The sequence below is a fragment of the Strix uralensis genome, chromosome 21, assembly GCF_047716275.1.
Source record: "Strix uralensis isolate ZFMK-TIS-50842 chromosome 21, bStrUra1, whole genome shotgun sequence".
Classification (NCBI taxonomy): domain Eukaryota; kingdom Metazoa; phylum Chordata; class Aves; order Strigiformes; family Strigidae; genus Strix; species Strix uralensis.
This window is the reverse complement of record NC_133992.1, coordinates 2203903-2229963: the sequence shown is the minus strand read 5'-3', so window position 1 is coordinate 2229963 and position 26061 is coordinate 2203903. Positions and strand designations below refer to the sequence as shown.

Genomic DNA, 26061 nt, shown 5'->3' with positions numbered 1-26061 from the left:
ATCCGTCATTTTTAATTGTGATAAAGCCATCTAATAGACAGGAATACCCCACTTCCCTACTGCTCTTTCTTCTTTCCTCAATGCCACCCTGAAATACTTTTACTTTACTTTCAGAAGCTGAATACCAACAACCTTGCAACAACCAATCCTAAAAATTAAAGAAATGAATGAGGAGCAAATCAGCATATTTTGGCTGGAAGCGAGCTTTGCTTTTCCAGTTGATTTTGTGTTTGATTTTTGGGGTTTGGTTTTGTGTTCTGTTTTGGGTTTTGGGGGGTTTTTTGTTGTTTGTTTGTTGTTGTTTTTTTTTTTAACATACACATGTGTACCTGTGCTATGTGAACAGGAAAACGTGACAGCACACCCCTACCTGAAGAGTGCCCAATTATTTCACCTAGAAACAGTTATTTCATGAAGAGTAAAAGTTTAAAAAAAAGAAAATGATCACACAATGAAAATTAATACAAAGATATTCTCCTTTACAGGAAGAACCTAACACAATATAAACAAACCTGGTTTCTAAAAGCCTACTCTGCAAAACGCAGCTGTTCCCCGAATCCCCAACTGCACCATCGGCAGAGCCCCGGACCCGCCACCAGCTCTTATTTTGTTTTGAAATGCAGAAATCAAATTCCCTGGTGAAATATCTTCACATGCTTAATGAGATAGCCTGCTAGGCGAGATGGCGTCATTCAGAGCTCAGGCATGAGCTACAACATTTAATTGCTTAGAAACAGCCTGGCGCTCAGTTTTGCAAGTTTTAGCAACAGGCAATGTTTACTGGGTTTAAAATCCATAGAATGGTTGTTTCGAAAAAAATGGTTGTCACTGTAGCAGCTGTAATTACTAAGGTTAAAACACAAATTAAAAAATTCCTCACTCTAACTGCAATTCATAGACAGAATAGAAGTGACCATGACTTTTCACAGAATCCCAGAATCATCTCGGTTGGAAAAGACCTTGAAGCTCCTCCAGTCCAACCATGAACCTCACCCTGACCGTTCCCAACTCCACCAGGTCCCTCAGCGCTGGGTCAACCCGACTCTTCAACCCCTCCAGGGATGGGGACTCCCCCCCTGCCCTGGGCAGCCCATTCCAACGCCCAACAACCCCTTCTGCAAAGAAATCCTTCCTAAGAGCCAGTCTGACCCTGCCCTGGCGCAGCTTGAGGCCATTCCCTCTTGTCCTGCCGCTGGTTCCTTGGCTCAAGAGACTCCTCCCCCCTCTCTGCACCCTCCTTTCAGGGAGTTGCAGAGGGCCATGAGGTCTCCCCTCAGCCTCCTCTTCTCCACACTAAACCCCCCCAGTTCCCTCAGCCGCTCCCCATCAGACCTGTGCTCCAGACCCTGCACCAGCTCCGTTGCCCTTCTCTGGACACGCTCGAGTCATTCAATGGCCTTTTTGGAGTGAGGGGCCCAAAACTGAACCCACTCATCGAGGGGTGGCCTCACCAGTGCCAAGTCCAGGGGTTTTCATTTTAAGTTTTCCAGTAGAAAAAGAAACAACATAATATATCAGCTTATCATCGTTTGGTTTGCTTTAGGGTTGGGAGCGTTGATGGGTTTTTTGGTTTGTTTGATTTTTTTTTTTTCTCCTTTTTCCCAGAATTTGTTCCAAAGCTTATATTTACAGCAAATTCCAACACAGCAATGCTTTCATTCTAGAACTAGGGGCTCAGACACACAAAAAGTTAATGCAAGGTATCTAATGCCCTGTACAAGGGCTGAGCTGTGCCAGGTGCCCAGGCATGTACTTCTGCCCGCAGCACAAGAAAACTAATTTAAAACACCCAACTCCATGACCCACTTCCAACAAGAGTGCATTCTTGGAAGACTACATGCGCACCAAATAGACAATTCAGACAGCCAGAACATCTAGATCTCAAAAACTTGCAATGAGTCCAGAAAACTGAGATCAGCCTGCTAATATTAACTCTAGCTAGTGCAGAAGAGTTTAATCAACACCAATTGCTATGCATGAAAAACTGCACAAGTAAATTTAAAGTAGCGACGCTTTGCAAGACCTAGCCTTTGGGTTTTGTTCAGATGTCAGGGATGTTCTGTTATGTAATCACATTTTAAACTGATTATATAGGAGGGGAAAAAAGGTCATGCCATCTTTGTACATACACTTAGGGAGAAAGAAGTCCCCTTTAGGTTCCCCAAATGGTTGCATAACATCTTATCTCTCTCCCATATTACCAGCTTTTTATCACTGTTTTTGGCTCTCTAATTTAGCTTCCTTATCCTGAAAGCAGGGTAAGAGTTTCAACTGTTAAAATAAAACCTTTCCTCTCAGCCAGTCATCACCCGATGGAGTTTAATTTGTGTAAAGAAAAACACTCAAACTGTCTAACGTGCTTTTCCACTCTTCCTGTGATATATGAATGCATGAAATGAACTGTGCTCCAAAGGGCTCACAAGTCTTTCAGAAAAGATGAGATTTGTAAAAAAGGGAATTAAATTTTAACTTTAAAACAAAGCCGGGGGGATTTTTTTTTTTTCTCCAAACTGCAAATTTGTCTTTTCAAATTGTTCCCTAGGCAGATCAGAGGGGAGATGAAGACCTTTTTCAAACCTCCTTCACAAGGAGCCATTCAAATCTCCAGAGCAAGTGGCATTTGCAACGCCAACAGTGTTACAGCCCCCCGCAAATGCAGGGAATTTGTTGAATGTAATTCCCAACTGATTACAGAAATTGGATCTTGTACTACTCTTACATAGAGGTACTATGTAAATCTTGCCATTAGCTTTGCTATTTTCATTTAAAGACACCCCAGTATTCTAGCATGGAAAATACCTGGGTCCCAGACACTGTACACCAAGAAATTCAAATTTTGCCTTCCCCTTGGATATTATCATCTCAGTTCCCAGTCTCTAGTTTTACTAGTTATCCCAAACTGTTAATAAAATAATTTTTCTTCACTGGAAGCAAGAGGGCTCTCATTCAACATTTGGACCATCTGTAGGATTGTTCTCAGTCTTCTTTACATTCTCACCTCTCCTCTCTTCCTACCCTAACGTTATAAAGCCTTCTTTGCACTAGTTTTAGATTTTCTGCACATGGTAATCTGTCAAATCAAATAGGTATTTGGCTATTCTCACCTTTTTTGGAGATCAAAACCATATTCTAACACTGAGTCATAGCTCTCCCCTGAAAATGAAACATTTATTCTTTGTATTTATTCTTAATAAACGCTTTGAGATGTCATTTATTCAGAGGTTTTTTCTTCTCACTTAGAAAAAAAGAAGTTTCATGCACCACGAGTATGTAAATCATTTCAGTCTTAAACCACTTTCAAATCCTTGGGCTCCTCTGTCCAGTGAACCTTTTGAACACGTTTTCGTATTTTTCCAGGTTTGTAAATAGTACAAGACTTAGAGATCTAGCTTGAATGTTAATATGAATAAAATCCACCTGCCATCAGATCAACATTATAGATATTTCCTTGGTCATAAAGATATTTAACATTTTGATCACCCACCACGGCTGCAGCAAATAACACAAAGACACCTCCATAATAACATCAATAAATAAATGTTTCAAGAAGCAGTTTTATTATTATCTTCCAAATTTTATTTAACCTGACAGGGGGAGGGGGGGAAGCATATATTTGTGTATATAACCACCCAAGGCTCTCTTTTGAGCTCCTTCCCTGACTACCATTATCATCATTTACCTGTGCCAGCGTGAACACAGCTAGAACATTTGCTCCAGTGCAAGAATCAGTCAGTGGAGTCTTTCCCACTTCTTTTCAAATTCAAGACAACATGATATATTTTGCTTGAGGCAACAGTACATCTCTGGTTCTTCTTCCATAATGTCCATTCCTTCTCCTTAGTAACAAGCCTCTAAAGTTCTGCCTCACTGCCCATTTCTGGCCTTCTCTTTCAATTTTTAATTCACTCGTATGCCATCCTTGCTCTTACTCTCTCTCAAACAATCCTCCAGTTTTCCTGGAGTTCACTGAAGGTTTGAGCTTCTTTTTCACCTCTTTGCTTTATCTGGACTTTGCCATCTTACTATCTAGTGTTGTTCACTTTTCCCTCACGTTGTAAATTCAGCAGACCTACGTTACAGTGCTATTTCCACGTTGAAATCTGTCTCTGTTTGAAATCCAACTGCTACGCCTGCTTTTAGCAGTCATCCACAAATGTTAAATGTTCCGTTCACTGCTCACCTGTCACCGAGGTGTCCCCCTCGGCTCCTCGTCTACAGCAAGCATCCACATCTCCTCTCTTCCTCCATCACACCCTCAAGAACCTGTCCATCTATCATTGCCTTTACCTCCATTTCCTCTAAGAGCTGCATGAAGCAATGCCTCATATGCTATAACAATTTGCATCAAGGAGCACATATTCATTTAGAGTGTTACATACTCTGTGGTTCTTGTGATTGAACGCGAATGTTACCGGAAGCGATGAGACCTCCTGCACTGTTGCAGTTCTGTTGTTCCCAACACTAACAAAAAAAACCCCCAACCCACAACCCAACTCTAAACAGACCTGTGCTCTTTTAACTGTTTCAGTGAATTCTGATAGCTAGGTTTCTCATATGTTCTCTTAGTTCAGTACTAAATAGTGACAAAAACATGTACAATGCATCCATCATGTACAATGCAGATCATTCACAACCCTGGTTTACAAGTTCTTTACAAATAAAAAGTGTTACTGTAAATCTTTTAAAAGGAGGGAGGAAAGCAATTTATATTCTCATGATCTCTTTTGACTTAATTTTCAACAGTTATTCCTAACAGTTCTTCTTACAGCTTTTCAGATTACACAGTTGGAAAATAAAAACTAGCAAGTGTCGTCTTTTGCAAGTTGGTCTAATTACTCCAAATTCTGCTTTAAGCTACACCCACTTTGGATATTTGCTTAACTTTAAGTGTGTGCATAGCCCCAGTGCAATAAGCACAGTTATTCTCATGCTTAGCCTTAGTGTCTCTGAGACTCCACAAAGGACTTGACCAGAACTGGGGCTGGTTTATGTGAGTCTATTCGCTGGCAATAAAACGTTGCTTTTCCATACAAATTCAGCCTTACTTCAACAAATTATTGGGTGACTTTTCTAATAGTCAGCGACAGTAAAATGCAAATAATTTCAAAATAGTTTCTTGTGTAGATGATTTCTTTTCAAGTGAGTTTTCAAGCATACCCTAGTGCAAGAGTAGCCAGGTCCAGCATGAATTAGCAACACAAGCCAACAGGACCATGTTTAGTCACGGGTCCTTTCCCCCCCGGCCTTCAGCCAGTGGCACATTTATATACTCTTGTGGCTCTTCCATGTGTTCCCTTCCCATCCATTTAGTAATATACTGCTTACAGTTTCTCTTCATTATGGCTAGTATTCTGCCTGAGAATCTTTTATTCTCTCATACATCACATTTCCTTCTCTCATATCAATCTTTTCCTTGCTACCAGCTCACAAAAAGCAGTAATCTTTCCACACCAAGGGTACCCAGCATCTCGGCCCTTGCACTGCCACCCCCTGGACATGATACAGTAAGAGGGAACAGGAGCTACAGAAATTAAAGCATCAGTTACGACGAGACCCTGGGAAGCAGGTTAGGATCCCGAGGATTATTAAATTATGTAGTTTAAAATCTTCATATCCCAAATCCTCATTAATGAAAGCTACAGTCACACCTGTCAATTAGCCTGATATTTGTAGGCTTCATGTTTTCATGTTCACACAAGCAGCCCACAAACATGCACCCTCTTACAAAAGAGCACGCCAGGGAGATGGGTCAGGACACATCCAGCCGTGCCAGCATCACGCCTAACAAAGAGTGACAACTCTGCTAACAGACAAAAATAGTAAAAAGGCATTTTCTTCTCTTGAACACAAGCGTAGCTTCCACCAGCAGCATCAACAGAGGGGACACGGCCTGTCCTGTGCAGGGGTGCAGCATTTCAGACAGACACTTCCCAGCACAACTGCGGTGGCGGTGCCCCCACCCTGCACAGACACTCCGGCTCCCCACTGAAAAGACAAACAGCTCACAGGTCCGTCTGCCAAAACTGCCTTCTCACTCTCTCCTTACACAACGTCCACCCTGAACCTCACCAGGCGCGACGCAAAACCAACAGGTCACCCGAAGGCACTGGGGAAGGACTGACACAAGACAGCGGGAAACAGGAGGGACAGGGATGAATACACTGTGCAAGGAAGCACGGATGCACCCGTGGAGACATGAGAAATATCAACACTGACATCTGCTGATAGTTTAGGAGGCTCAAGGAAAGGGACAAGCACCAAGTCAGATGCACAGGTACCAGGTAGCACACCCGTACCTCAACGGCCAACGCAAGCACGGGAACGGCGCAGGCACCAACCACACACACGCACGTGGATTTCCAGGGTGGTGTTTTTGTTAGGCAAGGACAGGAGATGCTGCTGCTGCAACTGAGGACATCGGTGTAACATCATCAGTGTTACGTGAAGGGCAACCAAATGCTACATGGGACATTTTTTTTTCTGATTTAAAGAAGCTGCCCTCAGACCCCTCTTCAGCTCATTTGCACCCAAAGCAGCAGAGCATGGTAATCTCAAAGGTGTTTCCTCCAGCCACTGGTTCAGAAGGATCTAAAACATTAATTTGCTTGTATCAGAAAAGGACAAAGGAGGAGACACTGCTGGAAGCAATGAATGAGTGGGAAGAACAACCAGACATGCTGCAAATCGATGCTATTTGTGGGAGCGGTGCCAGCGGATGAATGCAGTACACCATGTACTCTTGAAAGTTGTTCTACCAACCACCTTCTGCAATCTTTCGTGTGCCAAGTTAACCCCGTGACTGAGGACATCCAGCACTTCTGCTGCACAGAAAGAAGAACCCAAACCCCCCTCTCTCATTTTTATTTTTATATACATATAAAAACATAGAAGACATAAAACATATATATAAAAACACATAAAAGACTTACATATATACACACGTGTCTAAGTGTATCTATAAAATACATATAAAAATTAAATAAGACTGAGCTTGCTACCTTTTGTAATTAAGGCACTGGGAGTCATGCTACAGGTTCTCCCAAAAAGTCTGAGCCTGCATTTTGTAGCAGCACAATGACAGTCCTGTTGCAGCAGTGAACATCATTAAGGGACAGAAAAGGGGAAGATTATAGCTGGGGAAAGGAACTGATAGAAGTCCTACCTACTGTACTTCGGTTTCACTCCTTAGATACATGGGGCTATAGAAAAGATGGAAAGTTGCATGCACGTTTTGCTCCCCTACTCCAACATTACAGCTTTTGGCATGTTTTTTGGTGGTGCTATCTGAAGCACACATACAAAGCCCCCAACAGATCCATCAAATTTATTGAAGAGTATCTGCAAGTGCAAGAGCACTGGCAGGCGTGCAGCATGCTCCTCTTATGGTGAAATTACACCTGGATTTCAGCAATGGAAGACGAGGTAACAGAACATGATGACCTGCTCAACCACTTTCCAACAAGAGAGAGATCTGATTGCCTTTGACTCAGCTTCATACAACAGCACCACCAAGCCTGGCTGGAACTTTAGCCATATCCTTTCCCCATCCTTCACTGCTGACTCTTCCCCCATAAATACTTTCTGTCACCTCTGCTGGACCCTGCTTCCCACCACTCGCTGGCCTCCAAGCATTTTCATGACGATGAAAATGATCACACTTCTCTCTCTTACTCAATGGCTCTTACTTAAGGATGCTTGACAAAAAGAAGAGTTACAATCAGGAACAAAAAAAAAAAAAAATAAATCTCTTTTGCTAGCAACTTACTTGTGCCTTTTGCAAAGGTTAAAGGGGATGCAATATTAACTCTTGCCATTCACAAGCCAGCTTAGTTTGATGTAGCATTCCTCAAAATGGAAGGGAGAAAGGAGCAAGGGAAGTGGAAGACTATCCTGAGGGGGGATCAGAAATGGTATCAAGAGTTAGTTGATGGGTGATTTCATGCCATTCCTGATTTCTGTCATTTCTTAAGCTATTTTGTGACTCCCTCCTGCTTCCAGCTGAACTTCCTTCTGGTAATATCATTGCTAGTGTCCACCTATCTGAAACCCAGCAGGTCACAACTTTTATTACTATCTGTCATCAAAGATCCTAACACTCTCTAAAAAGAATTTGGCTAAGGAGATAAAGCTCTCAAGTTTTATCTGTGGCAAGTACAAAGCCAAATGACTTTGCCACATAACATTAATGCCAGACAATTTAATGCCAGATCCTGTCAAAACTGTGCCTGTGGTTTTCCCAGCCACCAGTGAGACCACAACAATTTTCAGTTATGAATGGTCTCTTACTTTCATCAGCTGTTTAGAACTTGAAGCAAATAAAGGATAAAATGTTGTGGATAAAAGAATAAATTGTTGTAGAGGAAAGAATTGAAAAAACAGACAGTACTCAGCAGCTCGCACCATAAGTGAAGATGCTCGTAGAAAACCAAGGTTCAGATGGCTCAGATCTGTGACTTGAACTCAGCCAAAAACACCCTCAAGACAGGTTTGGAAATCAGGACACTGAGCTTCTAATTTCAGTCTGACACTAATTTAGCTGTGCAAATATGAACTCATTTCTCAGAGCTTCCTCTGTCTTGCTTTGCTGCTGGTAAATACTGGGGGGGGTGCTGTTGTACAGTTTGTGTTTTGTTTTGGGGTTTGTTTGTTTGTTTGGGGTTTTTGTGTGGTTGGTTTGGGGTGGGGTTTTTTTTGTTTGCTTTGGTTTTTTGAAATACAATTTCACACCTAAGATGCTGCTAGGCAAATAATAATCTCAGTAATGTATTACCAAGACAGACGATGGAAGAAATGGGAAGACAACATCTCCTTCCAGAACCATGTCTTCCAGCTCAGTTCTTGAACCTCATCTGCCTCCAGTTTCCACAGATATGAGCTATGCCCAGAGAGTGCCTGAGGCACCACTAACCTGAATTAACCTGAAATATTTTTTTAATAACTTAAAGCTTTAGCAAATGAAGTAGTCATGGTTTGAAAAAATTACATGCAAGTAATCGGCAAAAAACATTCACACGCTTAAAATGATGAAGTAAACCAGCCTTAACAGAGTAGAACTTGCCCAGTGTTAGCACGGTTGTCAAGGGTACAATGATTTTCAGCTGGCTTTGGTACTGTCAAAAGACGGAGGTGTATGATAACATTAATACTGATAAAGAACAAAAGCCTGACAAGTGTAATCCCGATACTGGTGTGCTTCCTTTGAGGATTACTCAGCAATTAAAGATTTCTAACAGTGTTACATTTCAAAAGGACAATGCTCCAAACCCCCAAGGAAATCATAAACCATTTACAGATTCTTCTTTAGAATTTTAGAGAGAAAAATGGCACGCACATTTAACTGTGTTAATTAGATGAACAGCTTAACATCTAAAAACATTTAAAACATCCATTATTTCTAGAAGGTAAAGTGTGATTTTTTTTCTACAGCAGAACTGGCATGCCGCAGCACCAGCACATGAGGATTCTTCTCCTGCAATTTATCACTCGTGCTGCCCTGCGTTAAAAGAAAGTGTTAGTGCACAAACGCCCTTCTGCACTTGTGTTGCTATTTTGCTACCCAAAAAGGACTTGAGTATAGTACTACTAAGAAGAAGGGGCATTCTGGGTTTTAAAGAGAAACAGAAAGCACCTTGACTTAACCGAACCACTGCTGCAACTTTCCCACTCAGCAGGGCATTTTTGAAAGCTGACTGGTTTGCTGGTAAGACACTGCAGACAACGGTTTTATGATGCAGGTGGCTACCAGTAAAGTCTAGCTATAAACTACCTACGAGCCCAGCCTTTGAAAATATTGTAAGTTCAACAGCTGTCACGGAGGTGCCTAAGAACTGCCTGGCATTTAGTCATCCTACCAACACTGCAGCCATTCTTCAGGTACCTCATTCAAACAAAGTGTTGACTCGCATAGAAAGCCTACTGCATAGAAGGTTCTATCACGTCCAGATATTTGAAGGGAGCAGGCAGTATACAAGTAACTTTTATTCAGCAAGAGATTATTCTGCAAGATAGCTCTGCTGGGTTTTTTTTTCCCCCCCTTCTCCTCATCCACTAGTGTCCTTCCAACAATGCAAAAAGCAAAAGAACACCCATCTCAACAGATGCCTGGAGCTGTGATCCTGTAACCCAGATGGGACAACCTATTTTGCAGGTTGTAAAAAAAATACTGAATTACTGCCCCAGTCTCATCAGCAGTGCTTAGGGACAACACTACATGTCAAAGTCTGGGCCAGTTTGCCTGATATCAATAGGCATAACAGCTAAGTGAATGAAAAGGAATCCTCTCAGACAACAAGAGCAAAAACTACAACTTGCAGCAGTTAACCAAGATCAGAACTAAAGGAGCAACACCAAGGAAGAAAAGAAAATTTAAAAAAAAGACACACTAATATAAGCATTTTAAACAAATAAATTAGTGAAGAGAAGCCCTTTCACTCTGTCAACACACAATGGGCTTTTCTGATTTCCTCTGGGGTCACCAGGGCATGGCAGAAACAATGCTAGAGGAGTTACCCTTTAGTTCACATAAAATGGTTCAATAAAACTAACATTTCAACATTTTTCCACAAGTGCATCTGTAGCAACGGCACCAACAAATGAAAAGATCCCCCCCAAAATGGGTCAGATCTCAGCCTCTAGACAACAGGACTTCTGTCAACTGTCTTTCAAGTGGCCAACTGTATTTCAGATGTGAGGGAATGATCTAACAGATTCATCATTGTCCTTTAAAATCTACCTGGAAGGCCTTCAATCAAAGTTTTGACTGGATTTGACCACCCACAGCAACTGGAGTTGCCCACCGATAGGGTCAGCAGCAGCAAGCAGATGGCAGCATCCCTCCAAAAAGGCACCCAGGGAGTAGGGATCATTTCCCCCTGACAACTATTCTCGTCAGCACTTCAAGTAACTACGCAGGGAATGCAAACTTTAGTTTCTAATCTGTTCCTCTCCCCCTGAATTGACAGACCTCAGAAACAGATGCCATTGAGTCAGTATAAGGAACAAAACAGTTCGAGCCACAAGTTTAGCCTTGGGAGCGCACGCACATGCCTGAAAATTAACATCTTGTCTGTAATCCTTCATTTTTCAGTGCTTTTCTTCTGAAAGCAGAAATGGCAGATACTCATCTCTTCTGCATATGACACACAGCATTTTTAAAGTTCTGAAATAAAGGCAATAAACAAAAATACATCAACTACAGGACTCTTGTATTTTGTTAGTGCCCACAGTTCCAAATTACACGGTGGGTCTTGGAGGGGTTTCAGGGAGGAACATGTCACCGGTTGACCAAAATACCAATTACCAATACCAACTGCTCATTTAATTCCCTGCAATCACCTAGAACCCTCCAATTACTTTACTTTCAGGGAAGAAACCCAACCCAATTGCAGGCTTTTAAAGGTTAGTAACAGGTCCTGCAGAAGGGGATAAACAAATCTAAAAAAAAAAAAAAAAAGGAAAAATGTCATTTTACTAATGCCCTCTGCAAACAACGGCTACATTAATCTTGGCAATCTTTACAAATCCTCCCCCATGTTTTCAAAAGACAGCCAGAGCACTGAGATTCGTTCAACAAATGGCAGCATGAGTCAGTGGGCCTGGGAGCTGTGGGTAGGAAGGAGTAGATGACGTCCATGGAGTCACAAAAGTCTTCAAGTGATTCATGTCATAACATGGATCCAGAAAAGTGACTATGGTTTAGACATAAACTATGTGGGTATTTCTGTGTCCATGCCTAGGGAGTCACCAGCAAACATGACACTGTTCCAGCAAACACATCCCAGTCCATCCACCAAACCAACCTCCCTCTCTCCTCACCAGATAAACAGTCGAGCCAGCGTGAAGCACGCGGCAAAAGCAGCACTAGTGCTCGTACAGGGAGGTAGATTTTAGACCGTATGCTCCACTGTCACTCAAAACCACTTTCAGAAAGGAGAACAGCAGCTCTGTTGTTTTAACCTGGGAGCTCTGCAAAACTCCAGAAGCTTGACAGCGAAGCTGCAGATCACCTCTGGCGAAAGAACGCAGGGAAACGAGCAGGAAAATGCTTGTATGTGTCAAAACTGACAAACCCTTATTCACACACTAAAAGGCCTCAAACCAGCATGATTAGTCACAAAAGATCTCAGCTTTAGTTCCTGTCCAACCATGTCATTTTACCTTTAATAAGGTGTCCCAAAGAGGTAGCCCAAAAAAGAAAAAAACAAAGAAAAAAAAATTGGTGAGTGTGCCTAGCACACTCCAGAATAGACCTGCTTCTGCAAACACAGTCCCAAGCCAACAAAACTCCTCAGCCAGAAGCAGCACTGATCTTGGAAAAATATCCTTAAATACTGTCCACGTGTAACTCAACGAATACAGTGCAGTCACCAGTCCAGACCACCGCTGTCCTCTGCTGGGAGTGTCACCAGAATTGCCTCTTCTACTCTATTTCAGTCACTTCCGAATGATATACAATTTATTTTAAAGTTACTAGGCAAGTGAAAATGAGCTGTGAACAGACACTGAAAAGGTCCAGAGACCTCACCCTCCTTACAAGACAATTTTTTACTTCTCCCAAGAAAAACAACTCAGATGTTAGATCGGTTCCCAGTCTCTCAGAGTACCTCTCTGCCACGAACGCTTTACAATGCAGATCCCAGTCTGTGACCCACCTGCCACCAAAGACAAGCAGGTCTCACCTGCTGATGTGGTACTCCTGCCCCAGCTACAGAGACAGAGTCCTCCACTAGAGACAGCCAGTGTCCAAGGGAAAGAGGCAAGAGAACCTCTTATACCAGGGGGTAACACTCAAGTGCTGGATCATGCCATTTTCAAAATCATCACCTTTTGCAATCAGCGCAATCCTGAATCAGCTCTCTAGAGGGAAACAGCCTTGTACTCCTCCCTCCTCTTCCTCTTGATCCCTACAAATAAGAATTTCTTCCCACAGTACCAACTCTCACGTTCACAGATATGCTAATTCTAGCTATAACCAGATAATACGTATTAAATGTTTAGTTTTCAGCTCAGAAAGCAGAAGAGAGCCTGAACAACAGAAATCTTCTGATTTTAAATATAAAAATAAAAAAAGGCATTCATTTTTAGGATGTAAGGCTCCTATTTCAGTTGTTAACTAGGGCTGAGAAACAAAAAATGAATATAGAGAAATTAAATGTGAAGAAATACTACAATTTTCAAATAAGAAGTTTCTTTAGTAACTTTTAATAACTACACGTTCCCTGAACAACTTGATGCAGCTTTGAGGTCAGCTCTGCTAACTTGGAGGAGGTTGGACTAGACACTTCCAGAGGACCCCAGCCAAACTGAATCTTTCTATGACATTAAATTTATTCAAATCACCATTTAGTGCACATTCCTACAATTCTTCCTGAACTATTCTAACAGGCTGCACTCCTCTCAATGTGAAAGAAAGCAACCCATATCACAAAAGATAGTTTTTTTTGGTTTGGTTGGGACTTTTTCATTAGCTTCCTTTTTAAACCAAGTCTATAATCCCATTCACATTGTTATTATGTAAAGTTTCCAGGTAGAAGGGATTTTCCATCATTTCAACTTGTGAAAGCCCTTAACTAAGATTAACAACTGACCAGAGCAAGATTTTGTTTGTTTAGTGTGGAGTCAGTACCAATTTCTCAGCTGAACAGTTCACTTTTGAATCTTACCACTCCAATTAAGTCTCCTCGGCCGTATTCACCGGTCAGGTGCTTTTTCCCATCGTCCATCCGTATGACTGAGCGAAGTCGACCGTTCAACACAATGTACGTGCAGTCTGACTTGTCACCCTGCCTGCAGAAAGAATAATCAATAACAAGGCTTAGTAAAGCATCTTTGCTCAGCAAATGCATCTACAGTCTTCTAATAAGTTGACCATCTTTCCCTACCTGGCTTAGAGGACATAGGAAAATGTTTAATCAGCAGTTAAACATAACGAGCAAACAAGAAACTGAACAGGCATCTGTTAAAAGGTGACTTGGAGATATGTTTAACATTTAAATGTGCATGCTTTGCACAACTGCTTAATGTTAGGTCTGGAAGCAGATGACCACAATGCCAGTGGTCTCTAGGGAAGACAACAGGCTCGTTACAGGTTACAGCTGGAGCTTGTTGTCACTGCAAGGTTAATATGGATGCATATGGAAATTCTGCAGGTCAAAGAGAAAAACCCCCGAGTGGCTCAGGATTTGGATTCCTTTCAGTGTGCACATCATAGTCTATCAATCAGGAAGGTTTTGCTATATCCAGTTTGCACGATAAGAGTGCTGTTTGGCATGTGGATTTCCAGCATAACCTAGTACATGGATGAAAAGCCATAGAGTCGGGCTGATGGTTGGACTCGATGATCCCAAGGGTCTTTTCCAACCTGAATCATTCTGTGATTCTGATTCTGTGATTCTGGTAGTGGAGTTAAAACTAATGCAAGGAATTCCAAAAGATTTTAATAAGGTATTGACAGCTACAACTGCTTTGATGCACAAAGTAATCCAGAACTTCCATTAGCGTTAGTGCTGCAGGTATAGTTATAAAAATTAAAGTTACAATTATATAGAACACATACTAAATTAGACCTTTATTCCCTCACCACTGCAGCAACCATATAACAGCTCAAATGTATCCTAGTACAAAAAATCCATCAAACTAAGTTCTCCCAAGGATAACTTCTGCCCCTTAAATATCAAGTGCAGTGCCTCTTTTCAATTTACTATTGAATAAGCTTAACTGAATTACCTTTGAGTTTTGTTGTTTATTTTAGAAAGGTTGAAACACTCTTTGAGCAATAGATGTTCATGCCCTGAACAATGCAGAAACTTCTACCAGAACATATAACTGTCTATGTCTTAATCTATTATGTCACTTTAAAAGCTTGCTGAGAGAACATAAAAGGATGAGGAATACTATGAGAGAACTTTAGTAACACCTGGAGACCAGACACTGAAGCAACATCAATGGGTACTGCAGAAAGAAAATAATCTCAAAATAGGCAAACATATAAGCCTGATGGAATGGTTGATAAATTTAGTCCAATGAGTTTCTTATTCTATATATCACCAGGGGAGCACAGCTCCTTAACTTAAATATTCATCAGACAACAGAGATTTTGTCCAAATCTCACCTGTAAACAGCTCGTCCAGCCTCAACCTCCATCCAATCCAGGGCAAAGTCAATTTGCCTAACAAATGGGGACATTCTCTTCACAACAGTGTGGGCCACACCGAGAACTACGCTTGGCTGCTCCCGCATTATCCTAGAAGAAAAAAAAAAAGTGTTATTGAAGCACTTCCCCAAAACAGGAATAGGTACACACAGGCACATCCCAGTGCAGCTGGGCAGTCACACAGGCACTAATTCAGAGGTTAGTACATACCCATGTACACCACTATCGCTACAACCACACTACATCAGTGGTAATTTGACAAAGTATGGGGCTGCAGCCTTCCCAGCTAGCCCAAATTAAATGTCACTCAAAGTTGACGTTGTCCTAGTGGCAGTTGGACCATGCTAGTAGGATGCCAGCTAGTCCTGCTCTCTGGCCCAACTCCCTTTTTTAAGCCAGCAGGGGATGGATGGGAGCCATGCTAGCTCCTGTTTACGAACCAGCCCGCCAACCTCCCCTTCACACAGGTCTCCCATGACTCAGGGAAATGTTCGTACTGCCCAGATTATCCCTTCCTGTCATTCTGCACCTCTCAGTCTCTCACATGTGCATGTGCTCACAGTTTCCCCTAGATTTTATATCAGGTCTATTTTATATCTTTGTAAAGTCTGATGCTCTTAAAAATAAGAGGCTGCTCTGCATTTCAAACATTCCCTTTTCCCTGTTGCAAAGGCCACAAAGAACTGAAACATCTGCTAATAAAGCTTCTGATCTTCACACTGAATCTTTTGAGTGATGCTTAAAAGTCTCTAGTAATAAAGACACCATGTAATTCAGTACTTTTCTCAAACTGAAAAACTTTGAGTTCTGCCAAGGATAACTGCCAACTCGACACTGACTGCGAGGCCCAAGGGAAATCGCTCTCACAGACACCTCATAACTGCTCATGAATGTCTTATTTCTCATTCTTTTCAGACTAAAGATCACTGCATCCTGTCGCTTTGTGAGTAAGCACTCAAATCCTTACTGAAGCACTACTCCATCGGAGTGAACTGATCACGCACATCTCTACACGGTGTACCTGTTAGGACATCTTATCTTTTCTGTTCCTGCACAGCATTGAGAGCAATTGATGGCAGACTACTAAAAAAATAGTTATTTCACAAGAGGCAGCACAATTCAGAAAGAAGTAGGTAAGTGCATGCAGACCCAGTATGCGAAGTGCACGCAGATAGAGATGAGGGAGCTGCATTAAGAGTCACAAATGGGCAGAAATGAAGAGAAAATGAGAAATACTTAGTATGTTTTCTGCATCAATGTTCCCTTTACAATGAAGATACCAGACTGCCATAAGAATCTACCTAGGAGACCCTGTGTACACGGGAACTCTTGCCAAGCACAAATCCTGTGAGCTTCGTATCTAACCTCACACCCTAAAACAACAGAAAGGAGGAGACAGAGGCACGGAAGGAACACTGCCAGTCTTTGTTCCCCAACTGAAACATGGTTCCTTGTGGACCTCTGTAACCTGGCAGAAACCAGAGAAAGCCCAAGCAGAGATCCATAATCCTAGAATATGGTGTCAAAAGCAACCACCAGGAGCTCTTTACTGCCTGGATGAAGCACAGAAGCTGTCCCAACGTTTCCAAACCAGCAGATTCTTTAGTCCTATAGCTGCAGCAAGAGACCCAGAGCTGACAGTGACTATGGGTCAAGTGCAGCACACAGGACATTGTAGGAGGCTTTTGTGTTCATCACACATGACTGTTCTACCCTCCTTACCCAATACCTCAAATTACTACTTTTTGCAATAATGAAGCTTGGAATTTCTTCAGTTGAAATCCCTGAATTTTAAACGGAAGAGATTTGTAGGCGTATATCCCTGTTCCATATTGAGCTCATCACACTTGTACCCCGGCACTCGTATGTGTTACAAGGCAAATTAAACTGAACATCAACTCTCACATTTAGCACAGTTTAAAATCCAGCCATCAAAACAGGATTACGGAAAAGCAGGACAGCTTTCCTCTCCTGCCCCTCTTCCCTTGCCCTGAGGTTTCTATGCCCCCCACATCTCCTACCCAACATACCTGCAGACTACCTTAGTTTTGATAAGATATTATTGCAAACGAAAACATGTTTTCTTATGGAAACTTTAGCACACTAACCTAACTTGAAGCAAAGGACAAAGAGCTGGAAGAAGCACCACAGGATAAGCAGTAATAAACAGACAACCCTAATCCCTCACACACAAAATACCCACCCCTATTCCCCTTCTCAGCTGATCTAAAAGTTAAATAACCCCCCTGAAAACTCCTGAATGGTTTAGCTCATTGTTTTTACTCTACTTGCTTATTTAGCCCTCAAAGTCTCCTCCCACACAGGCTGTCTGCTGTGATCAATAAAAGCCATTTACTCCTTTTCCTCCCTCAAGATATGTATCTTAATACTTAATGCATTCAAAATGTAAACTGCTAACAGGCTGCTTTTATTTCCATCTGGAGCCCTCTGTTATTTCACTCAGTGCTATATAGCTTCTACAAGAGTATTAGCATAGAAGATAAAAGCCCACCCTTACGCACAAGAAGAGGAATGCAGATTTTTTTTTTTTTTCCCACCCATTATCTGCCAGGTTTCCTTCCTCTCTATTTGGGCATTTTAATCTTTGCTCTTCTGCTTAGCATATGCCTGGCACTAGGAAAATTAAAAAACAAAGCTCTGTAGTACAGAAACTTGTTTCTGAAGGGATCCTGAGGATTCTTTATTAGAAAGCTCACCAAGTGCTGAAAGGGCTAAACTAGTGTCTGTGAAAGCCTGGGACTTACGCAGATACTCTTGTGGATGTGGATGCAATTTGATATTCAGCTTGGCTGGCAATACCAAATAAAAATCAAAGCATTCCTGCTTCTCTGGCAAGCACACATGATTAAGACTCCAAACTGTGAAATTTACTGAAGCAGAAAATGTGAGAGTCCCTAGTACTGCAGAACCTGAACATATTCCCCCAGAGAGTCTGGTGACAACTTGATTACACTGTTTGTCAGGAGACACCAACAGTTGCAGCGTAGGCACTGCACACTTAGTACATCAGTTCAGCAAAATAGCAAAGCATTTAAGGTATACAGTATATAATTAGCTTGTGTCACTCCTATACTTAAACTCTACATTTACAGATAGCTATTTAGTCATGTTAGCACCACGTAAAAGGCTCCTGCCCCAGAGTTTCAGTGAAAAGGATTTAATCCGTTGTCCAACATCCAATTCTAAACCCTGGGCTACTTCTATTACTGTGCTTTTTGCCTAATAGCAACTGTTCTTTCTGCCCTCCCATTAATTATTGAGAAAAAGCACATACAGTGTTCCAGGGCAGCTCAAAGAAAATGGAAGAAAGGAATTTTGGACAGTAATGGAGGTTCCTGTCAAATTTCTTCTGGTCAGTAAGATGAAAGCCAAAAATACTTTTTTTAAAATCATTCCTGTGAGATTCTGAGTGAAGAAGAAAGCCTAACATTGTAGGACTATGAGCACAGAATTTGGCACAAAAAGTGGAAAATAAAACTTACTTCTAATCTTATCAACAACGTTTTCTCTCCCGTTGAGTTCAAAGTAAAAATGAACAAACTTGAAGAAACCTCATGCTTTTCAAAGACTTTCTACAGAGATACTTTTAAATACAGGAACAGAAGTTAGAAGTGATATAAAGCTTGGGTTTCATGAGAAATTGTGAAGATGGAATGCTGAAATATCACAGAGCCCGTAAAATGCAGAGAACTGACAACAGACTTTAAAGGAGAAAAAGAAAGATTTGGAAAGGTCCCAAAAATTACGAAGAGGTGATACACTGATGGGTTTGAGATCACTAACTGCTAAGGGGTTAATGGAAGCAAAAAGGTAAGTTGGAATAAACAAGAGACAACTCGATTCTTGAGAGAGAAAAGACTCAGGAAAATGAGCTCAAGCAAATGAGAGCGTTAATCCAGGACTGAATATCAAAACAAAAAAAGAGGAGGAAAAGGTGGAATCTGACTGGTTGGCTGAGATGACGTAACGAAATTTAAAGTCAGAAACAAGTGAGAGAACAACAGTAGAAGAATAAAGAAAGAAAAAGCAGGAACTTAGAAGAAACAGAGCTGATACCACACGGAATGGCACAAGTGGGGAGCATCTATCAGAAATTAGGTCAAAGAGTTGACATCCACCACAGACTTGGAAAAAACACAGCTAATCAACCAAGCACGCTGCTGAGAACAGCGTGTTCAGTTTTATAGCATACAGCCTTTTCCCTGAGGTGAAAAATAAAAATCACAGAATAAGATTCTGTGGTAGAGTTGATTAGGAATACAAACAATTAGAATTATTTAGAAAGTAAGAAGTATGCAGAAATATACAACAGAATAGTGGCCTAGAAAAAGCAACCTCAGAGTGTCCTACACATAACACAGGACTGATGGCACGTTCAACCAGAAGTTGAAAAAGGAGTTTAGAAAAGGAAGTAGAGGTATTTGATGCAAATTATGTCTGTGAACTAATAGTAAGTCTTAACAATAGGATCATGGAATAAATCAAGGGAATTAATCATTAATATTGGACAAGGCTAACCACAGTCATCATATCGGATTTTTAGTTAAGAAATACCTATATCCCCCTTTAAGCATTAAGTCACAAGTCATGTACAACCTCCACGGTCCAGAAAGGAACCTGTCTTGCACAGGGGCATTACTGTTCCACCTATTCTATTAGTAAGCATTGAAAACCTACAGCTGCACTAAGACCAATCATTCACAACACACCCAACAGCCTGGGCTGTGTTTGGAAACAGAACTGGGGTGGTTCTCCAGCAAAAAAGAATAATGAATCTAAGAGAAAGGGCCCGGCAAAGAAGCATTTAACCCAGCAAAGCACGAACTCTGGCCAGACTTTCTTATTTGGATTATGAAGTATGTGAGTCTTGGGTCATAAATCACATCCCATTGGGTTAAGTGCTCTATAAACCTGGAACAAAGGAGATATCACTATTTCATACTACCATGTTCCCACATTACCTCTTGCTGGAGATAAAGCCCTCCGATAGGTGGGTCAGAGCTCAGCTGGGTGCTTAAAACCCTCATGTAAGCTGTATGGCTTGCTGCAGGATGTATTGTAGTAGTACTATGCCACTGTGACAGACTGAAATGTCAAATGATTGTCTCAAAGCTTGCTTGTGTCTGTGCAAACCTCAAGGACAAGCTGCTGTGGCCTTTAGATTAGTCTAAGGAACGTCACCCGAGGAAGCAGGAGTGTATCGAAGGACGCACCCCCCACTCCCTTGCAGTTGCATTGTCAAACTCCTTAGATAAGCCTCAAAAGGGCAGACATGGACTGAGCGAAACCAAATGTTTATCAAGTGGCTCCAACTTGTAGCTATTTGTGGCTCTACTGTGTCCGCCAGACACCACGCACGCATTGCTAATGAACTGTTAAGAGATGGATGCAGCAAAAACCTGTGGGACCAGAGGAAAAAAACCTAAAGGTGAGCAGATATGCTAATCAGCAGATACGATGAACTTAAAAAGGGAACAGAAAACTTTGCTCCGTGTGCACCCACCACTGAACTGAAGAGTGAGGACCAACGGGACGCCACTGGATCCACAGTGGTGACTATGCCTGTGACTCTATCCCACAGGCTTGCTTGATTTCAGTCTTTTCCTTCCATTCTGTCCTATCGCTACCCCTCTTCACTTTTTAATAATAAAAAACTAGTTTGGGTGTACAGCATTTGACCTCGTTTGTGTCTTCATCTCGCTCTTGCGATCATATCAAAACCTCCCCCAACATTGGATCGGGACAGCCACATGTACATCCACCACTTACATTTGTTCAAAAGGACCATAAAAAAATGAAAAAAATAGAAATAAAATGTAATATATGTTTTCATGGCAGAACTCACTCATAGAAATGGGACTTGGAAATAGAGAGGAAGCTGCAGTCTCGATTGGCCTTGATGGTGAAAATCAGTGGTTCCCCAGTCAGGACAGCGAGCTGGCCTACGAGTTCTCCTGGATGGGTAATGAAGAGACAGGTGTCCTCCTCCGAGTCTATCTTCCGCTGGTACACGTGAAGCATCCCCGAGACCACAAAGCAAACATTAACATCCTGGAGAAAAAAGAGCTCAATCAAATCCCCAAAGATTTTAAAAGCAATTATCACAGTGACAGTACTATCATGACCAATCTGTTCTCCAGAAAGCTCCCTATAGTTTTTGACCAATTATATATATAAAATAAGACACAATAGTGAATTATTAAAAGCAGGTTATGAATATTTAAAACTAGGCAGCCACAATATTGAAAAATGTGTTTCTCTCTGTATGGTTATGAAAAATGAAGGCTGCATCTGTAAGATCTTACGAAATAACAACAGAATTGCAAATGGAGATAATGGGGTAATCACAGCAGCATGATGAGGGACATCACAGTTCAGCAGAGCAGAATACAGCAGCACTGTAATTGGAGCTGCCCCTCATCTGCTTTGCATAAGCTTGTCTATTTACACAGTATTCTTATAAATGCATCTCGTTATACCCTAAATACACTTTGCTATAAACAAATAACACTGGATTTCTATTGTATGGGGGGAAAAACACTTTACTGCAACTGAGTGACATCACCGAAAGCCGGCAGTGTGGGGCATGAAAAAAGGCTACCTGGTCTCCATACCTCCTCAGGAAGGATGGAGGTATGATACTCCAGACCTTCTCATGAAGGTACGTAAGAGCTGAAGGGACGTAAGACAGGCACCAGATTTCCACCCTGGCTCTGGCTACACTGCTACTCCGTGTACACAGGAAGGCTGAGAGCCAGGATTGTTTCATCTGGAGAAGAGAAGGCTTGGGAGGAGTCAGGTGGGGATTTTTTATTTCTCAATGTGTGTAACTACCTTACGGTGGGGGGCAAAGACCGAGCCAGACTTACATTCTCTCTGCTCTTAGATGATGCCCACTCACCTGATCTCCTTGCCTCGACAGCACAGTCCCAGCAGTAACCTGATGCAGCGTCACTTTGCCATTCAACAACGAAGGATCCTAGAGAAGAAAGGGGTGGGGGGTACAATTTCCTTGTCTGTGTACATGTAAAGATCCAAAAATGTGAGGAAGCATCCAAAGAAAGCAAATAACAGTAATAATTACTAAAGGCGATGTTGTAAGTACTTGAATCTCTTTAAAATATAGTGCATGATTTTTATATTTCTCTGCCCAACAGACATTTCTTCCAGAAGAAAAAAAAGGTTTAATTAATTTCAATTGATCAGACTTAGATTCTTAAGGATTTTATGTCAATTTTGCCCCCAGACTCTCTTAAAGGTCTCTAATGAAAAGAGACCTATATCAGCTGGTATGAAAATCATTAAATATGAAGTTATATTTCAAAGGAAGGTGAATCTAGAGGAGACTGTCTACATCATGGAGGAACTGGACAAGATGATCTAACATTTGCTTTATCACAGCCCTTCCCTGGTCACACAGCTCAGCTGTGCTGTGCACGTGTACCAGATTTTCACACACGCTGTAGACCAAAAGTTTTCCCAAAGTAATGAATTCTTGTGTGCATGCACACATGGATTGCACAGGAGAGTGGGAATTTTCCTCCCAACTGCAGAGCACATGGGAGGGAGGGAGGGTCTCTCCAAAAGCCTGCCTGAGGTTTGGACTCAACCCCAAACCCTTGTGATAGCACGGAGCCGATCTGGTTACGTGCATCAGCTGATCACAAGATTCCTTTCCAGCTCCAAAGCTGGTCACCACCATAATCCTGAGTACGTAACACGGATAACCAACAGGCATGAAGAGAATTTTCTTTCCATCTCAAAGAGCTGCCCACACAATCTGGTGTCCCATGTGCAGTCCGTATCAAACGTTAATGCTTCAAGCCACCTTTGCTTCAGCAAAACTTTCACCCAATCCAGCAAATCTTCAGAAGCTCAACGGTTTATTATCATCACCCAAATGGGTAGGGGTAGAAACCTAGGCTCAATCACACGATTCTTGCATTATACTAAAGAATGACAGTGCAGTCCAGGCATCTCGCAGCTTAACCTCTACAAGAAAAGCCAGACACTACTGTGTCCAGCACTTTGCCACAGAGGTAGAACCACTAAACTCAAGAGAGCTGCCTGCACAGTGGGATACAATTCAGTGCAAGCAGCACAGCAGAATCTGCCCATAGTCATTAACCTTATTGCAGCAGGAAAACAATATAGCAGAGATGTAAATATTTTACCATTGTAATTGTCATGTCAGGTTTTTCTCTGTTCATTTTTGGTTGAAAAAAAAAATAGAGCAAGTGAAATAATCAGAATTATTCTTTTTATCAGCTGTAGGTATAAAGAACAGATTTTCATCAAAAAATAGTTTTATTGAAACCAATCTGTTTCATGGGAACATATCCAGTGCAAAGAACCTGACAAGCACCTGTCAAAATATTTCAGTTCAACAATATCAACTCAACTAATTTCTACGATTTTTTTCTATATTTATACATTTATAGTTGTATAGTATTACCTATTCTTAAAGACCAAGTTTTAACGCTGAAACTATCTCACAGTAAGGGAATACAAGCTCCCTAATGAGCTCTACTTATCAACGACTTTTTTTGGCTGCATTAGCTCTAACAAAAAATTGTTGCAAAGATTTTCTCTATGTCTAAGTCTACTTAACTATTAGAATAGATTGCACGCAAAGCTGTGAAGTCCTCATCATTGGAGATCTTTAAGAACAGCTTAGTCACGAGCCTGCCAGAAATGACTTGGCAATATTTGATTCTGCCTTGGGCATGAAAAGACTGAATGACCTCCGAGCAGTCCTTGAAATCCTACTTTTCTGTGCCATTACTATCCTGATTAAGCAATAAAGGAGTTGACAAACAAGATCACAGACAAGATCCATCCTGTCTAGTATCTTCTCTCCTGAATGGGCAAGACCAACAAATCCAGATTCAGGATTGCATAGTCACAAGGTTTGACCTAAATAACTCTGCACTGATGCCCTCCAGCCTCCTCCAGCTACTAGCTTTTAGGAAAAGAATTTTGTTTTGCTAGCAGCTTCATTTCACAGCGAGTTTCTTTCTTTGTGTTACTATAATAGACTATAAATGAGCAGAGATCTATGATGCAGAAGTGAAAGTACAAACCACTTATAAACAATAAACAAAAGCAGTAATTAATTGGGACAAATAATTTTTTGTCAAAGGAAATTCCCTTACAACTCATGCAGAAAATATGCCCTGCAACACTGTTTAACTCTCACATGGTAACTGCAAATAAAGCTGAAAACAGGTAAAAGTTGTATGAGACTGAAAACCATTCATGACAGAGATCCAAAGAACGGAAGTTATTTAAAGCAAAAGAAAAAAAAAAGAAAAATCTTAATTCTGAAGTCAGATACCTAAAGGTCATTTGAATACTGCCTCTCTCCTATAGCAAATTATCCCCTCCTCTCTCTCTTACTGTCTCATAAAAAAACCCACAACACAACCAATCAAAAAAACCCAAAACCCACCACTATCATCAAAACACCTTGATTTTACTCACACTGATTGGCTGCTCTGAAAAATGACAACTTAAAATGCCTCCAGCCAGCTAAGAAATAAAACATCTGAGCTCATTTTTTAAGAGAAGAGCTTACAGAATTCATTTTCTCCCTTTATGTAAGTAGTATCGAACACAAATATTTTAAACACAGTAAGATTTTTCTTCCATTGCCTGCAGAAGAATCAACCTTTACTATCCTGCATAGAAAAAATTAACACTGACCTTTAAATGCTAGAAATCTAGCATTTGGCCACATTCCACCAGATTCTTATTTGCTTATGAAAAACCGAGTTGCTATAATACCGAAATCTGAAAAGCCTACCTTATTTCATTATTATTTAGATCATGTTAAGAACCCTGCCTATTAGATGCTGCATTTTAAGGATACTGTTCCAATTAACTTCAACTCTAATCTGTTTACTTGTTAATTACTGAGAAATTTATTCTGGATTTTAAAAAAAAAAAAAAAAAAAGTGCTGTAATCAGCAGTTTCAGTGATCTTGGAATTTTTGCTCATGATCCAACAGGTCGAAAAAGGAAGACATCAGTTGTATATTGGATACAAACTTTTGTCACATGCAGCATCTGAGGCCAGTCCTATAGCGAACAGAAGGCTGAACAGAATAGATGAGAGTACTCAGTCCTACTTCACTCCATCTGTAACAAGAATTTCTTTTAAAATAGTTAGTACACTTTCGTGAGGATATAAATACCTGAAAAAACTGAAAATTAATTTAACAAGACAGTTAAGTCTCCTGCAGACTAACAAACAGTACTGCAGGCCTTCGCCAAATCGGAGACAACGCAGAGCGTGTATCTCGAGCCTCACTACTGCTAGCTGAAAGATCAAAACAAGATGTTGAAGATGCAAGGGGAATAATTTGGAAGTCAGCAGAGAACATTAAAATCCAAAAGCAAAATCTTTTAAGTTCTAGCAAGTGTCGTTTGGTGAGAGCTCTTAAAGCAGAGGAGGAGGCTGCAGCAGCTGCGCCCAGGCCTCTAGCAACATCAACAGATTTGAGTTATTGAAATATATGCTGTAATAAAACTAGGATATCTGTGACTGATTGAGACAGATCTACAATTTTCCCAAATTTTCTGATTAGCTGCATGAACAGCCACACCTCTGTAATGAAATGCAGCTGGAATCACAGGAATGATGAAAACAAACACTTTCATTCCTTCTTACAAGATGAAGGTGATAAGCAGGGGCTGAGCTCAATAGTGACTGTGAGGGAACCAAGCACTGAACTTGGAATGGGCAAGGCAGAGCCACTCAGCTGTGAAATGCACTCATAGCCACTGGCCAAATGCAGAGATTCAATTCTGAAAACCAAACGAGGCACGGATGCTATGCCAACAGGATTAATGGATTCAGCAATCACCTGAACGCCTTTACATAACTT

The 26061-nt window shown here is 41.3% G+C and overlaps 1 protein-coding gene across 4 annotated transcripts in view; it reads right to left on the bottom strand.

The window, feature by feature from the left end:
* Positions 1-26061, bottom strand: part of PNPLA7 (patatin like domain 7, lysophospholipase) — a 131966-nt gene that overhangs the window by 81280 nt on the left and 24625 nt on the right. For 3 of the 4 annotated variants that reach the window (XR_012631873.1, XM_074891587.1, XM_074891588.1), the window contains exons 16-20: positions 22074-22151; positions 21774-21941; positions 21018-21223; positions 15110-15241; positions 13662-13785 (exon numbers count right to left, since the gene is read on the bottom strand). Coding sequence is in view for 3 of the 4 variants with exons in the window: in XM_074891587.1 (XP_074747688.1) it covers positions 13662-13785; positions 15110-15241; positions 21018-21223; positions 21774-21941; positions 22074-22151 (708 nt within the window). In the remaining variant the exon portion in view is untranslated. The remainder of the gene's footprint in view (positions 1-13661; positions 13786-15109; positions 15242-21017; positions 21224-21773; positions 21942-22073; positions 22152-26061) is intronic. The other variant, XM_074891589.1, reaches the window with a different exon arrangement.